The 17,734-nt window shown below is 39.0% G+C and overlaps 1 protein-coding gene across 1 annotated transcript in view; it reads right to left on the bottom strand.

Annotated features, from left to right (window-relative positions):
• Positions 1-17,734, bottom strand: part of LOC102805280 (structural maintenance of chromosomes flexible hinge domain-containing protein 1-like) — a 64,073-nt gene that overhangs the window by 11,614 nt on the left and 34,725 nt on the right. Inside the window, exons 24-31 of the mRNA XM_085507793.1 lie at positions 13,801-14,011; positions 13,395-13,524; positions 12,442-12,681; positions 10,135-10,260; positions 5,060-5,139; positions 1,759-1,916; positions 544-730; positions 261-348 (exon numbers count right to left, since the gene is read on the bottom strand). Coding sequence (XP_085363919.1) covers positions 261-348; positions 544-730; positions 1,759-1,916; positions 5,060-5,139; positions 10,135-10,260; positions 12,442-12,681; positions 13,395-13,524; positions 13,801-14,011 — 1,220 coding nt within the window. The remainder of the gene's footprint in view (positions 1-260; positions 349-543; positions 731-1,758; positions 1,917-5,059; positions 5,140-10,134; positions 10,261-12,441; positions 12,682-13,394; positions 13,525-13,800; positions 14,012-17,734) is intronic.

Here is a 17,734-nt window from a genome sequence, read left to right as displayed (position 1 = left end):
TACCAGTATTCACTGGTGCCCATATTGTTACACTATGGAAAAAACAATCGCAAAATAATAATTTTGGAAATAATTATAACAGCAGAATATGTGCTAGTAATAAAGTGAAGTGACTTCTGAAGACTGAATGTTTTTTTTGAACTTCGTATACAGGGCCCGGTTTTAGTCATAAAACTTAGCTTCAAGTTCATGTCCTACCATGGTAACAGCTGTTTTTTGAGCGGAGCGAATCGCCAACCAGCCTGCCGGCTTGTACTTACAGTATTGGTGCACAAAAATGTTCCTTTATTGTCAGAATAATGGAAAACGACATTGTGAGTACCGGATCGAACTGGAATTTTCTTTTCTCTGAAAAATATGATTGATTAAATCATTTGAAACATTATTAAAAATTAAAGCAGGATCTAAAACACCTTTGAAAGTTGAAAGGTTATAATTTTAACAAAAACCATGACAAGCTTCACAGTTTACAAACAATGTATTTACATGTGTTGTATATTTAACATAGAACCCACATTGAACACTGAGGAAGATTATTCTCACCTGAAATAAAAATGCCCTTGTTGATCAGTTGATTTTTTTGCATCTGGTGGCACGGTAAGACATTTCTCGGGTGGTTTTGACAATATTCCTGACGATCCATCTGGTTGCCACATCTTCATACGAATATGTCTAGACTGTGTCGTTGTCATAGTGTTCCCGTCCTCCGCAGTGACAGTCACAACAAAATCTAAAAAATGGTTTTGATCTTTCAATAATCAGCACTCAAAAGTTACACACACAGACTACCAGTTCTATGTGGATTGTGCTAGCCTTATTGAGAAGAGATTTCTGATATACAAGATTAGGCACATTGAAAATTCATTCTATGTTTCTACCATAGTGGAGTGGGGACCCCAGACTGGTTTCAAATATTGAGAGTAAGAGATGCAGGATTTAGGGTTCTCATGGTATTGATAGATAATTTGTCACAAAACTACGAGTGTCTAATAAAATCAATGATAATCATTCACACTTAAGTGCATAATAAGAAAGTAATATCAAAACTTGCATTGAAATAATTGGGCAAGCAGTTTTCAAGAACGAGCTGAAAATATAATTAACAACAAAAGTATTAATATTAATATGGAAATGCAAGATTTTTAATCGGTAGGGCGACAATAAATGCCATAATTAATCATTAAATCTTAAATACAGGCAAGGTAAAAATATTAAACAAGGTGAAAATATTAAACAAGGTGAAAATATTAAGCAAGGTAAAAATATTAAACAAGGTGAAAATATTAAGCAAGGTAAAAATATTAAACAAGGTGAAAATATTAAGCAAGGTGAAAATATTAAACAAGGTGAAAATATTAAGCAAGGTGAAAAATATTAAGCAAGGTGAAAATATTAAACAAGGTGAAAATATTAAACAAGGTGAAAATATTAAGCAAGGTGATAATATTAAGCAAGGTGAAAATATTAAACAAGGTGAAAATATTAAGCAAGGTGAAAATATTAAGCAAGGTGAAAATATTAAGCAAGGTGAAAATATTAAACAAGGTGAAAATATTAAGCAAGGTGAAAATATTAAGCAAGGTGAAAATATTAAGCAAGGTGAAAATATTAAACAAGGTGAAAATATTAAGCAAGGTGAAAATATTAAGCAAGGTGAAAATATTAAGCAAGGTGAAAATATTAAGCAAGGTGAAAATATTAAACAAGGTGAAAATATTAAACAAGGTGAAAATATTAAACAAGTTGTCATATACATACCTGGTAGAGTTCCTCCTGCTGAAAATGTAGCAGTCTTGTCATACTTCACCAGTATACTGACTGGTTTGCCAGGGTCTGGTTCAACTTTGATTATTATGATTGGACCAGGAATGTTAACTCGGCCAATCAGAGCCTTAGGACGCAACTCGTAAAGACCTCTGAAATAAATACAGTATAATGAATAAGTAGCAAACAACTCACATTATTATCCAAGGATGGCAAATTTACTTGAAATTTTCATTACAATTTTTCATTGACGTCCTCATACAAGTACTGTTATCAGTCATAACAATCATTTCAATCTACTTTTACCAGTAAAAACATTGCAGAGAGAAGTGAATCTTGGTGGCTATCAGAAAATGTTCAGTCCTTATTTTGAATTGAGAAAGTTATACATGGAAATAAATAAATCTGAGACAGTATTTTCCATCAATCTAAATGTGAACAAAATAAAAACACTTAAAAAGAAACATGTTAACACTTTCCCGCCGACAAACATGCCCAATACACGTGAACTCAAAATGAATTAAAATGTCAGGGGTTAAACTGCGTAAAATGATTTCCGGTCTCGACAAATTACGAATTAACCGTCATACAAGATCAATAATAATTATAAAAATTCATAGCTGTTTGAAAAAACTTCTCAGATCTTTATTTGTACATTCATCGCCATCTTCGTCAAACTCAAAACCCTCAAATGTCCAAGTTGGCGTCACTGTAGCTGTCAAACAAAATCCCTACAACTTATTCTTGAAGTTCGTCGATATCGTCCCACACAATTTGGACTTAGCACTTTTAATCCACGGATTTTGCAGTCTGTCAGCTTGGCACTTTTCATTCATGTCTAATCATAATAAAGAGACAAGAAAAATGGAGTCGCTCTGCTGCGATGACACACAATGCTTTTGTTTACAGTCAAGCAATCATCTTTGACCTTTATGCATCTGCTTTACTGATTGGCTAAGAATGACATCACTACTAGTATTTCATCATAAAGGTCAAATCGTGACATTGCTTTCTTAACGGTCTCGACGCTTATTAATCATTCAGCAAGTTTCGGCAGTTGGAATGTTTTACTATATGGATATCGCGGTTGACTTGAAATAGGACTTTTTTTTATCCAACGACAAAAGAATATTTTTCATGACAGAAATGCAATAGCGGTGATAAAAGATGGTAAAAAAGTTGGCAGTCTTCGGCGTGACATTGCAAAATTGCTGGTCCCAGTTATGGATTCGCAAGCTGCTACAAAATATTTAACATAGTTGAACTCTGGTGACCTTGCCCTTTGTTATATAATATAATTCCCTTTATCATAGTTTGTTTCAATATAAATATGCATTGTCATAATTAATTTTGAATACTAACAAGTTTTGGGGTTGAACCAACAGTGGGGAATCAGTCTACCCAATGTTCTTAAAAGATGTAAATATCTTACAAAAACATTGGTGCCTTATTTGTTTAATTATTTTAAGGAACATAATTTCCAGCTTTATTGAAAGTAATTGAGATATTTTAGAATAAAAACAAATGTCTCATTGCAAAAAAAAAGTGCTGCATTTAGATGTGAAGATTCATAAAACATGCAAGATAACAGAAAAATTTAGCTGGCCAAGTATTTTGTACAGGTGTCTGTCAAAAATGAACTGTCTCATTGTGTGACTACTGTATTATATGAAAAGTAAAAAAAAAACACCCTTTATGAATAGCTATCATGTTGCAAGCTCTGCTTTGTATGCAAATCAACTTAAATAGTTGGTGTCCAGTGGAGGGAGAAGTCAACAGTACTGTTGCCTCCTGAGAAACTACATCTTCAAACATTGCAATCTCTGAAGTGCGTTTTTAAACTAGTATTATAAAAACTCTATCATTCTGTTCTAATAGCTGAAACATATTCCTGTGAGTTTTCATTTGTCGAATGAACTGTTTGTCAAATACAGAATACATATATTTTAGAATAATTTTCTTTTTAAAATGTGAATGAAATGTTTTGCTTTTAATGTATTTTTTACGTATTGTTTTTGATTTGATAACTTTGAACTAAACAGATTTTCTATTAGCTTCAGATCTTGATCAAAGTTAGGCACCTAGTTCATAGCAGTGCTTATATTGATTTTTTGACATCTTGTTTTCTGTAAAGATTTTATTGGTAGGTTTGCAAATGTGTATCAGACTGTGCAATCTCTCCATGAGTTGGTTTTGAAACCCAGTATGAAATTCTGAGATACATTACCAAGAATATTATTACAAGATAAATCATTTGCTTCATTGAACACATACAACAATGCATATTTCCACTGAGATCAGTGACCTTTGATGTGTATCACCAGTGATCAGTCAAGTAGAAACAGTCAAAATATTTTATCAGATTTTCTCAATTTTTGCATGATATTTTCATACAGGACATCTGTTGTTCAAACTCAGGGAAGATTTTATACTGATGAATAAGGTGACCAAGTTTGATAAAGTTTGGAATAGAATTAGTAAAGTTATTATGCACACAATAACAATTATTAACGACGACGACAACGCCGGACAAATTTTTCCCTTAATATACCTTTCCCTTCCATCTTTGATGGTACGGGCAAGGTAATAAAGCCAAAATAACGTGATTTCAATTATTCTCCCAGGTACGGGTTGCTACAATATTGCAACATTGTTTTCATTGTCGACGACGCTAAAGCAAAACGAGTGCAACACTTGCTTTGCGGCTCTCCTTATATGATTTGCTTGAATCACTTCTAAGGAAGCACAAACCAAATGGCCTTTTTAGGGCCACAACATATTTCAAAAAGAGAACTACCGTTTCTGCTTTAATATTTATTTTTATAGACTTGCTGACTGTTATGAATCTGAAAAAAATCAGCGTTGAATGCGCTGCCCTGAAGGCAGAAAGCTGTCACAGCTATTTTGCGTTCACCCCTTGTTTTACGCAATTTCCAATTTTTACAAGTATCACGATAGACTTCAAGAAAGTCAACAAATAGAAAATAGTTTTTTTGTTTTTTGTTTTGTGTAGAAAAAGACCCCCTGGGAGTGTGCCGGATATGACCTCAACTTCTTTATTGTGTCAAAAGTGGGGGGTGGGCATTTGTCCAGGCATGGGCTCTTACCTGGGTAAGTACGGTATGACTGTTAGTTGTTGAAGCTGGGAAGCCAATGAGACAATCTGTTAATTGCTTTGCATCAAAAATTGTCATTCCTTAAAATTTTGTTATCACTGGGATAAGCAATGTAAAAATCAACAAAAAAGTCCCTGTTTTAGACTATATACGTGTGTGGACATTGTTATATACACTACCTGTTTGCAGATACTTGAAATCTTCCAAAGTTTATTCTACCATTGTTGTCCGGTCTCATTTGCTGAGGAGAAGGGGTAAGCTATAGAGAAAAGAATTCAAAGAAATATTATGGACAGTAGAGAATGGTAACAGACGACGTCATTGTAAAGCTTGTAAGAAGTAACAATGTGTGTGATGATGTAAGGAGTATAGGTATGGTGTGTGTAATGATGTAAGGAATCTAGGTATGGTGAGTGTTATGATGTAAGGAGTCCAGGTATGGTGTGTGTAATGATGTAAGGAGTCTATGTATGGTGTGTGTAATGATGCAAGGAGTCTAGGTATGGTGTGTGTAATGATTAAGGAGTCTAGGTATGGTGTGTGTTATGATGTAAGGAGTCTAGGTATGGTGTGTGTGATGATGTAAGGAGTCTAGGTATGGTGAGTGTTATGATGTAAGGAGTCCAGGTATGGTGTGTGTAATGATGCAAGGAGTCTAGGAATGGTGTGTGTAATGATGCAAGGAGTCTAGGTATGGTGTGTGTAATGATGTAAGAAGTCTAGGTATGGTGAGTGTTATGATGTAAGGAGTCCAGGTATGATGAGTGTTATGATGTAAGGAGTCTAGGTATGGTGTGTGTAATGATGTAAGGAGTCTATGTATGGTGTGTGTAATGATGTAAGGAGTCCAGGTATGGTGTGTGTAATGATGTTAGGAGTCTAGGTATGGTGTGTGTAATGATGTAAGGAGTCCAGGTATGGTGTGTGTAATGATGTAAGGAGTCTATGTATGGTGTGTGTAATGATGTAAAGAGTCTAGGTATGGTGTGTGTTATGATGTAAGGAGTCCAGGTATGATGAGTGTTATGATGAAAGGAGTCTAGGTATGGTGTGTGTAATGATGTAAGGAGTCCAGGTATGGTGTGTGTAATGATGTAAGGAGTCTATGTATGGTGTGTGTAATGATGTAAAGAGTCTAGGTATGGTGTGTGTAATGATGTAAGGAGTCTAGGTATGGTGTGTGTAATGATGTAAGGAGTCCAGGTATGGTGTGTGTAATGATGTAAGGAGTCTATGTATGGTGTGTGTAATGATGTAAAGAGTCTAGGTATGGTGTGTGTTATGATGTAAGGAGTCCAGGTATGGTGTGTGTAATGATGTAAGGAGTCTAGGTATGGTGTGTGTTATGATGTAAGGAGTCTAGGTATGGTGTGTGTAATGATGTAAGGAGTCTATGTATGGTGTGTGTAATGATGCAAGGAGTCCAGGTATGGTGTGTGTAATGATGCAAGGAGTCCAGGTATGGTGTGTGTAATGATGTAAGGAGTCTAGGTATGGTGTGTGTTATGATGTAAGGAGTCCAGGTATGGTGTGTGTAATGATGTAAGGAGTCCAGGTATGGTGTGTGTAATGATGTAAGGAGTCTATGTATGGTGTGTGTAATGATGTAAGGAGTCTAGGTATGGTGTGTGTAATGATGTAAGGAGTCTATGTATGGTGTGTGTAATGATGTAAAGAGTCCAGGTATGGTGTGTGTTATGATGTAAGGAGTCTAGGTATGGTGTGTGTAATGATGTAAGGAGTCTAGGTATGGTGTGTGTAATGATGTAAGGAGTCTAGGTATGGTGTGTGTAATGATGTAAGGAGTCTATGTATGGTGTGTGTAATGATGTAAAGAGTCCAGGTATGGTGTGTGTTATGATGTAAGGAGTCTAGGTATGGTGAGTGTTATGATGTAAGGAGTCCAGGTATGGTGAGTGTTATGATGTAAGGAGTCTATGTATGGTGTGTGTAATGATGTAAGGAGTCTAGGTATGGTGTGTGTAATGATGTAAGGAGTCTATGTATGGTGTGTGTAATGATGTAAAGAGTCCAGGTATGGTGTGTGTTATGATGTAAGGAGTCTAGGTATGGTGTGTGTAATGATGTAAGGAGTCTAGGTATGGTGTGTGTAATGATGTAAGGAGTCTAGGTATGGTGTGTGTAATGATGTAAGGAGTCCAGGTATGGTGTGTGTGATGATGTAAGGAGTCCAGGTATGGTGTGTGTTATGATGTAAGGAGTCCAGGTATGGTGTGTGTTATGATGTAAGGAGTCTAGGTATGGTGTGTGTAATGATGTAAGGAGTCTATGTATGGTGTGTGTGATGATGTAAGGAGTCCAGGTATGGTATGTGTTATGATGTAAGGAGTCTAGGTATGGTGTGTGTAATGATGTAAGGAGTCCAGGTATGGTGTGTGTAATGATGTAAGGAGTCTATGTATGGTGTGTGTGATGATGTAAGGAGTCCAGGTATGGTATGTGTTATGATGTAAGGAGTCTAGGTATGGTGTGTGTAATGATGTAAGAAGTCCAGGTATGGTGTGTGTAATGATGTAAGGAGTCTAGGTATGGTGTGTGTGATGATGTAAGGAGTCTAGGTATGGTGTGTGTAATGATGTAAAGAGTCCAGGTATGGTGTGTGTAATGACGTAAGGAGTCCAGGTATGGTGTGTGTTATGATGTAAGGAGTCTAGGTATGGTGTGTGTGATGATGTAAGGAGTCTATGTATGGTGTCTGTGGTGATGTAAGGAGTCTAGGTATGGTGTGTGTTATGATGTAAGGAGTCTAGGTATGGTGTGTGTAATGATGTAAGGAGTCTAGGTATGGTGTGTGTTATGATGTAAGGAGTCTAGGTATGGTGTGTGTAATGATGTAAGGAGTCTGGGTATGGTATGTGTTATGATGTAAGGAGTCTAGGTATGGTGTGTGTAATGATGTAAGGAGTCTAGGTATGGTGTGTGTGATGATGTAAGGAGTTCAGGTATGGTGTGTGTAATGATGTAAGGAGTCCAGGTATGGTGTGTGTAATGATGTAAGGAGGGTAGGTATGGTGTGTGTGTGATGATGTAAGGAGTCCAGGTATGGTGTGTGTAATGATGTAAGGAGTCTAGGTATGGTGTGTGTAATGATGTAAGGAGTCTGGGTATGGTATGTGTTATGATGTAAGGAGTCTAGGTATGGTGTGTGTAATGATGTAAGGAGTCTAGGTATGGTGTGTGTGATGATGTAAGGAGTTCAGGTATGGTGTGTGTAATGATGTAAGGAGTCTGGGTATGGTATGTGTTATGATGTAAGGAGTCTAGGTATGGTGTGTGTAATGATGTAAGGAGTCTAGGTATGGTGTGTGTGATGATGTAAGGAGTTCAGGTATGGTGTGTGTAATGATGTAAGGAGGGTAGGTATGGTGTGTGTGATGATGTAAGGAGTCCAGGTATGGTGTGTGTGATGATGTAAGGAGTCTAGGTATGGTGTGTGTGTGATGATGTAAGGAGTCTAGGTATGGTGTGTGTAATTGATGTAAAGAGTCTATGTATGGTGTGTGTAATGATGTAAGGAGTCTAGGTATGGTGTGTGTAATGATGTAAGGAGTCTAGGTATGGTGTGTGTAATGATGTAAGGAGTCTGGGTATGGTATGTGTTATGATGTAAGGAGTCTAGGTATGGTGTGTGTAATGATGTAAGGAGTCTAGGTATGGTGTGTGTGATGATGTAAGGAGTTCAGGTATGGTGTGTGTAATGATGTAAGGAGTCCAGGTATGGTGTGTGTAATGATGTAAGGAGGGTAGGTATGGTGTGTGTGATGATGTAAGGAGTCCAGGTATGGTGTGTGTGATGATGTAAGGAGTCTAGGTATGGTGTGTGTGTGTGATGATGTAATGAGTCTAGGTATGGTGTGTGTAATTGATGTAAAGAGTCTATGTATGGTGTGTGTAATGATGTAAGGAGTCTAGGTATGGTGTGTGTAATGATGTAAGGAGTCTAGGTATGGTGTGTGTAATGATGTAAGGAGTCCAGGTATGGTGTGTGTAATGGTGTAAGGAGTCTGGGTATGGTATGTGTTATGATGTAAGGAGTCTAGGTATGGTGTGTGTTATGATGTAAGGAGTCCAGGTATGGTGTGTGTAATGATGTAAGGAGTCCAGGTATGGTGTGTGTAATTGATGTAAAGAGTCTATGTATGGTGTGTGTAATGATGTAAGGAGTCTAGGTATGGTGTGTGTAATGATGTAAGGAGTCTAGGTATGGTGTGTGTAATGATGTAAGGAGTCTGGGTATGGTATGTGTAATGATGTAAGGAGTCTGGGTATGGTATGTGTTATGATGTAAGGAGTCTAGGTATGGTGTGTGTAATGATGTAAGGAGTCTAGGTATGGTGTGTGTGATGATGTAAGGAGTTCAGGTATGGTGTGTGTAATGATGTAAGGAGGGTAGGTATGGTGTGTGTGATGATGTAAGGAGTCCAGGTATGGTGTGTGTGATGATGTAAGGAGTCTAGGTATGGTGTGTGTGTGTGATGATGTAAGGAGTCTAGGTATGGTGTGTGTAATTGATGTAAAGAGTCTATGTATGGTGTGTGTAATGATGTAAGGAGTCTAGGTATGGTGTGTGTAATGATGTAAGGAGTCTAGGTATGGTGTGTGTAATGATGTAAGGAGTCTGGGTATGGTATGTGTTATGATGTAAGGAGTCTAGGTATGGTGTGTGTAATGATGTAAGGAGTCTAGGTATGGTGTGTGTGATGATGTAAGGAGTTCAGGTATGGTGTGTGTAATGATGTAAGGAGTCCAGGTATGGTGTGTGTAATGATGTAAGGAGGGTAGGTATGGTGTGTGTGATGATGTAAGGAGTCCAGGTATGGTGTGTGTGATGATGTAAGGAGTCCAGGTATGGTGTGTGTGTGATGATGTAAGGAGTCTAGGTATGGTGTGTGTAATTGATGTAAAGAGTCTATGTATGGTGTGTGTAATGATGTAAGGAGTCTAGGTATGGTGTGTGTAATGATGTAAGGAGTCCAGGTATGGTGTGTGTGTGATGATGTAAGATGTCTAAGACAGTTTATTTAGCATATTCACAATGAATCTTGAGAAAACATTTTCCCTAGGCTTTTTAAGAATGCTGACGCCAGAAATGCCAAACTTGAACTTCAAAGACACAAATAGTGGGTATTGTAATGTTTATATTGTCACAAAACACATATGCAAATTAGATTGTATTATATTGTGTAAAGTAGCCAGAATGGTTGGGTATTTATTCTCATTACATTGTACTAACCTTGATACGAGGATCTTTACCTAAGAGAATCTTAGCATTACTATCTGTGGTTGGGTTATCACATTCATCACACAGCTGAAGTATCAATGGCTTATCTAGCTTATTATCATTATAAACCAGAACAGGCTGTGAATAGACAAGGAAAAGAAGTTAGTCGATGAAACTTAGGCCGAGGGGTGGATAAAGTTAGGCCTGGGAGTAGATAAAGTTAGGCCCGGGGGGTAGATAAAGTTAGGCCCGGGGGGTAGATAAAGTTAGGCCCGGGGGGTAGATAAAGTTAGGCCCGGGGGGTAGATAAAGTTAGGCCCGGGGGGTTGATAAAGTTAGGCCCGAGGGGTAGATAAAGTTAGGCCCGGGGGGGGGGGGGGTAGATAAAGTTGGGCCCGGGGGGTAGATAAAGTTAGGCCCGGGGGGGGGGTAGATAAAGTTAGGCCCGGGGGGTAGATAAAGTTAGGCCCGGGGGGTTGATAAAGTTAGGCCCGAGGGGTAGATAAAGTTAGGCCCGGGGGGGTAGATAAAGTTGGGCCCGGGGGGTAGATAAAGTTAGGCCCGGGGGGGGGTAGATAAAGTTAGGCCCGGGGGTAGATAAAGTTAGGCCCGGGGGTAGATAAAGTTAGGCCCGGGGGGGGGGGGTAGATAAAGTTAGGCCCGGGGGGTAGATAAAGTTAGGCCCGGGGGGTAGATAAAGTTAGGCCCGGGGGGTAGATAAAGTTAGGCCCGGGGGGTAGATAAAGTTAGGCCCGGGGGGTAGATAAAGTTAGGCCCGGGGGGTAGATAAAGTTAGGCCCGGGGGGTAGATAAAGTTAGGCCCGGGGGGTAGATAAAGTTAGGCCCGGGGGGTAGATAGAGTTAGGCCCGGGGGGTAGATAGAGTTAGGCCCGGGGGGTAGATAGAGTTAGGCCCGGGGGGTAGATAGAGTTAGGCCCGGGGGGTAGATAGAGTTAGGCCCGGGGGGTAGATAAAGTTAGGCCCGGGGGTAGATAAAGTTAGACCCGGGGGGTAGATAAAGTTAGGCCCGGGGGTAGATAAAGTTAGGCGTGGGGGTAGATAAAGTTAGGCGTGGGGGTAGATAAAGTTAGGCCCGGGGGTGGATAAAGTTAGGCCCGGGGGTAGATAAAGTTAGGCGTGGGGGTAGACAAAGTTAGGCGTGGGGGTAGACAAAGTTAAGCGTGGGGGTAGACAAAGTTAAGCGTGGGGGTAGACAAAGTTAGGCGTGGGGGTAGACAAAGTTAGGCATGGGGTAGATAAAGTTAGGCGTGGGGGTAGATAAAGTTAGGCACAGGGGGGGGGGTAGATAAAGTTAGGCACAGGGGGTAGATAAAGTTAGGCCCGGGGGTAGATAAAGTTAGGCCCGGGGGTAGATAAAGTTAGGCCCGGGGGTAGATAAAGTTAGGCCCGGGGGTAGATAAAGTTAGGCATGTGGGTAGATAAAGTTAGGCGTGGGGGTAGATAAAGTTAGGCGTGGGGGTAGATAAAGTTAGGCATGGGGGTAGATAAAGTTAGGCACAGGGGGTAGATAAAGTTAGGCGTGTGGGTAGATAAAGTTAGGCGTGTGGGTAGATAAAGTTAGGCGTGGGGGTAGATAAAGTTAGGCGTGGGGGTAGATAAAGTTAGGCGTGTGGGTAGATAAAGTTAGGCCAGGGGGGGTAGATAAAGTTAGGCCCGGGGGGGTAGATAAAGTTAGGCATGGGGGTAGATAAAGTTAGGCTTGGGGGTAGATAAAGTTAGGCTTGGGGGTAGATAAAGTTAGGCACAGGGGGTAGATAAAGTTAGGCACAGGGGGTAGATAAAGTTAGGCACAGGGGGTAGATAAAGTTAGGCACAGGGGGTAGATAAAGTTAGGCCCGGGGGTAGATAAAGTTAGGCCCGGGGGTAGATAAAGTTAGGAGTGTGGGTAGATAAAGTTAAGCCCGGGGGTGGATAAAGTTAGGCGTGTGGGTAGATAAAGTTAGGCCCGGGGGTAGATAAAGTTAGGCGTGAGGGTAGATAAAGTTAGGCACAGGGGGTAGATAAAGTTAGGCACAGGGGGTAGATAAAGTTAGGCCCGGGGGTAGATAAAGTTAGGCCCGGGGGTAGATAAAGTTAGGAGTGTGGGTAGATAAAGTTAAGCCCAGGGGTGGATAAAGTTAGGCGTGTGGGTAGATAAATACATAAGTTGGACTATAACAAAAATCAGAGAAAAACAATTCAGTGAGTCTCCCCCATGAGTGTAGTTACAAATGTCACTTTAACCTCTAACTTTTTTTATCATGCCAGCCCCATGTACTTTCACATTGACTTGACCAGATAATATTAAGAAAGCCTCACCTGATCTATAGGGATGTCAACTACAGCAATCTTGGCAGGAGGTCCAGCTACCAGTTCCAGTTTTACATAATCTGACAAATCTTTCCATTTGACGAGTAACTCTGTCATTCCTAAAGGTACTCCAGTAAACTTGATGTTCTCAAGAAGAAATCCATGTGTTTGATAGGGCGCCCTCACCATTTCATTAATGACAAGTCCCTTACCAAATACTTGTAGAGTTGCTAAGGTACTGGAAGGTAGCTGAAAATAAAACAATAAATAATCTAATAATTTAATTTGAGCTTATCACTGAATTATTTCTGATCTAAGTCGTCTGATGATTACCACACATTAACCCTTATCGTCTGAATCACAAATTCTACTGTAAAAATACATAGACCGGTTTGGAGAAGCCTCCTAAACATGGTCTAGAGTTGGCATAGCTTATGGAAATAGAAATAAAGCAAAATGGCATGACATTAAATTTTCACAGAGAGAACACTTTAAGCGAAATAAACAGGCCTGCAACAGGAAAAGATGATTCACATTTAATTTTTGGTGGAACATTTTGGACCATTTCAAAAAATGTTTTTCATATTTTTCTGAAAAAACTTTGGTCAAGACATCCTTTTCACCTATAACAGGTAAAAAGTTTTCACAAAAATTTTGATAGGAAATATAATACACAAATGGTTTAACTAACAAGCAGCCTGTCGGCTGAGATGGCTCCGCTGTTAGCAATGCACATGGCAATAAAAGAACAGAAGATATCATCATGAAATGAACAAATCTGAGAGAGGTCTACCCAAGGTACATATACACCAAGTATCAAAGCATTCAGGCTTGTAGTTTTCAAGAAGAAGTCGAAAAAGTAAAACATTGACACGGACGATGACGATAGACAATCACTCATATGATAAGCTCCGCTCGACAAAGTCGACAGCGGAGCTAAAAATGTCTTTTCTATGACATACCTTTTTGACAGGGTTTCCATGGGAATCTGTGATTGAAATAATGATATCACCTTCTAGTTTCTGTCCAAGGGCAATCTTCTTGTTACCTTTACACGTACATTTTAACTGAGAAGGTTCACCTGAAATCGGTCTAACATGACACAAATAAACACATTCATCAAACACCAACACAATCAAGTATTTAAGAGACATGAATTGACAATATTATTTTATGCAATACTACAAGGATATTATGAGAATATCACAAATTATGGACAAAAGCAGCATTGTGATCGTATCTACTGAGGCATATTCTTGTGACAAACTTTGCATGTGTTACTGTCCATTTATCGTGAATACAATGCATACCCTCCAACAGAGCAAAGAAAATAAAAATCTATGTTGGCCACATCTCCATATGACTTACTTGAGTGTAAATGCAAATTCAATGCCGGCTTCACTGAGACTCACTTGGCAGTATTTGGTTTCAGCAGTAGAGTTTGGTACTTTAACGTTAGGCAGCTGTTCCTTTAGCAACAATTCTTTATTGAATTTAGGAGTCCAATGAACTCTGATCTTACTTGCAATTTCTGGAGTGATTTTAAGGACTCGATTTCCCTCATCGTAAAGTTTGAAAGCTATAAATAGAAAAGAGTTGTGATAAGACAGATGTTCCTTGTTGGTCACACTAAATACACTCATTTCAGTAGTTTGTTACTAATCATCTATTAACTATTCTATCAAGTCTTCAGTCAAATCTGAATTTAAAACAATGAACATCAGTCACTCGTCCACTCGCAATGTAAAACATTAAAATATTTGATGGATTAGAACTACCGTAAAAACTCGATTAATTCGCGGTAGTAAAAATAATTATTTTTTCAAGTGCACGAATTACTAGCGTCAAAACGGAAATTATTGGTTTTTGGTGCGCGAATTAAACGAGTACTTTTAGATCGATTAAAAAAGGAACTGTTTACATAAATTTATTTGTGATTTGTTTTGTTTTTCAATGAACACGATTACGGGACATTTTTTTAGTGCCTCTGAGACTCATGGCTAGCGACATTCATGGCGTATAGTCGGACAGAGAACACGCACTGCGTCAAGGACCACGCACCATGTTACACTTGAAATGAAACAGTGAAAAATGGCAAAGGTCACTCTGTACACAAACAAACAATGAACACGTGGCTACAAAGTAGCCGTCTGGCTGCACTGCCTTTTTTTATTTTTCTAGGCATCGCCCGGGCGATGTTATGGCAGATATTACGAAGCCCATCTTGTCTGGAAAAATAACTCTGCGTTGATAAAATCAGTCTCAGAAAATGTTTAGAAAAAATAATGTTTCGCATTGACCAAATATAATCATGCAAAGTATAAATTCAAAGTGTTTTAATACATTGGTGAGAGGTCGCATTTTACGTGAACAAGAAGGAAAAGCAGGCCAAAGTCGAAACGGGGTGCATCATGGACATGACACAACACACGCTGCGACAACTGAGTGATCAGCGACATCATTTTGGGACGCAATTGAACTTCAAGTACTTTAGCGAAACTTGTTGCGCGGTGATGCTGACATCAAGTGTGTGTTGACTGAAGTTTGACCCCAAGTCACGCGCTGAACTGGCGTGTTACCTTAGCAACCTTTTTCTTTCGTGCCCCGCGCGTCAAACTAGTAAAATTGTTATTAATTATTTCCGAAGGTACTGTAATTACGCAACTTGTATGCAACTCTGTACTGGCTTGAATATATCAACGTCGTTTACTTAGTGCACTGCTTTTCTAATTACGCAAATTTATTTACAATATTGTACCAGCTCTGAATATTTCAACTTCGTAATGTATTGCTTTCATGATAATTAGGTTTTTTTTAACTATTGTTAGGGCACTGACCCGGGGTATTAGGTCTGTGAATATTTCAATATCACCGACTTGATAATGCGTTGCATTCGTAATAATTACGCAAACATAAACATACCATACGTCAAATTAAATTTTACTATAATATAATAAACTCTGGGTAGCGGACTTCGATCGCATTATTCACGTACATTTCGACTGAACTCTAATAACCACGTGTTTGAATTACGTGCGGCATTGGGCAATGACATCCAGAGTTCATGCACTGATATTTAAATTCGGGCCACCCAGCTTGACACAAATCAATATACTAGTAGTTCATTTGTTCAAAGAATCTTTCAACTCTCACAAATACCATGGACGCGAAGAGTTAACTGGGGGTTAAATGAAAGGGAACGTCTTTCTTGGACAAAAAACACGTCAGTACAAGATTATGTGTGCAAGGTTATATTTATAGAAGGTACATGTTTTTTACCGAATCCGGTATAATGAAATGTGACACGAGGTCAATTGTCCGACCAATCAAAAATGTCAATTTACGCACCATAGGGCGGTTAACTTAAATGACGTAATAGAATAATGGCGGACACATGGTCGATGCAACCTTGGGATGCAATCCTGTGGACCAGCGACGAAAAAGCCATGTACCAAGCTTTCCATCACGGAAATTCGTAATCGATGTGCTGACCGATGGATATTTATCGACTAAGTAATAATCTTGCCCAACATCTGTAGTGTCGTGGGGGAATGATTTTTTCACATAAAATCTTTACCGAACCTAAACTGCTTGCTAACTGAAAGGCGGTGATGGCGGAGATCATCTGCGATTGCGGCGACACCAAATACTGATAACATAACATTATATGTATATTTTTAATGTTCATGCAATATATTCTGAGTTATCCACTTTATTCTGGCGCGCGAATTAATAGGATACAATTTTAAACATGTTTTTGAACGCCGCAAATTAAAAGGATACATTTAAAAATTAGCGTTCGAAAATAAAATGGGTGCGCGAACGAATAGAGACCGCGAATTAATCGAGTTTTTACGGTAGTTTCTTTCTTAGTTTGCCGTATGAGATTGTACAAACAATTTCCAGAAAGACATTTTAAATACGGGCCAGTGACTGTTCCATTCACTCTGGATTTACGCTTTTAGTGGCAGCAAATCCACTGGTATTGACAACCCATAATGGACTCAAGCACACTTTGTGCTCCATATTTGTACTCGGCTCACGCCATTATGGGTTGGCGGGTCATTCATTATTGTTTAAATATACAATACTGAACAAATAAAAATCAAACTACTCAAAAGTGAAGTTACCTCAACAGTGTATATGCACCTACATTACCGTACTTCCCCGAGTATAAGCCCTGGGGCCTGAACATGTAAATTCGGGAAAATTAGGGGGTGGGTTTATACTCAAGGACCTCCTCAGAAAATTCTTTTGGGGGGTTTAAAATTGTAACCATCTTCCCAACCACGAAAAATGATCCAAATTACATTTTTCGTTCACAGCGCCGGCCTCGGAGAAATATTACGTCTTTTTGATTTCCACGACACTTTTTAAAATGAAGAAACAAACGTGTTCATAAAAATACACACATTTTATTACAATACGGTTTACATACGTCTGAATTTACGGTGTAAAATGGGTAGGGTCTGTGGGAAAACAGTCGAAGGCAAAACTTTATCGTTAATATCTTTGTTGTAGAATGTTTTTGATCGTACGCAAACTCTCGATATAATGCAATTTCGGCCATAGTGTTTTTCATCATGATTTGACCTCAACAACTTCCTTTGACCTAACAGGTCACGTCTTTCGTTAACCAATCAAAATGCTGTGTTGTACAGACGAAGTTTTCCGATTATTGACGAAGTCATTTTTTCAACACAATGCGGAAGTGAATTACCGCAATGTTGAAATGCGATCTGATTTTGACAAAAAACAATGATTTTTTTCCCTAAAGCTGTTGATTCTCAATTTTCGAAAGGTAAACTGAGGGTGGAGGAAGTAATTAAACTTTTCACGGTCGCCAACAAGTCGTATCGAAAAATAGCTCGTTCACATCCCATTCACGATATTCTCAATTGACAGGATTATTCGGAAAAGTAAAACGATGTTCAATGATCACGTTTCACGACTTGACGATCACATTTTTGGTGTGTCTAAAACCACTACTCAAAAGAAATATGGATTGCTTCAGTATTGCAACATCAGGGTTCATCCTGAGTAACTAACAGAATAGAAAAGGTCCGAACCAGGTTTCGTACGTTTGCCGGCTATGAAATTAATTTGAGTTTTCTCGTAAAGCAGGAACCAAACTACTGTACCAATCACGATTATTATTCAATGAAATGCACTTTTTACATGCACATTTGTAATAAATGTCGTAGACGCCCGATAAAAATATCCTGGGCCTATACTCGGGGATGCCCTCAACCTGTTGAATGTCTAAAAACAGAGAGTGGGCTAATACTCTGGGAGGGGCTTA

Source organism: Saccoglossus kowalevskii, chromosome 14 (genome assembly GCF_978046115.1).
Source record: "Saccoglossus kowalevskii chromosome 14, keSacKowa6.1, whole genome shotgun sequence".
Classification (NCBI taxonomy): domain Eukaryota; kingdom Metazoa; phylum Hemichordata; class Enteropneusta; family Harrimaniidae; genus Saccoglossus; species Saccoglossus kowalevskii.
This window is presented reverse-complemented; position numbering and strand designations above follow the sequence as displayed.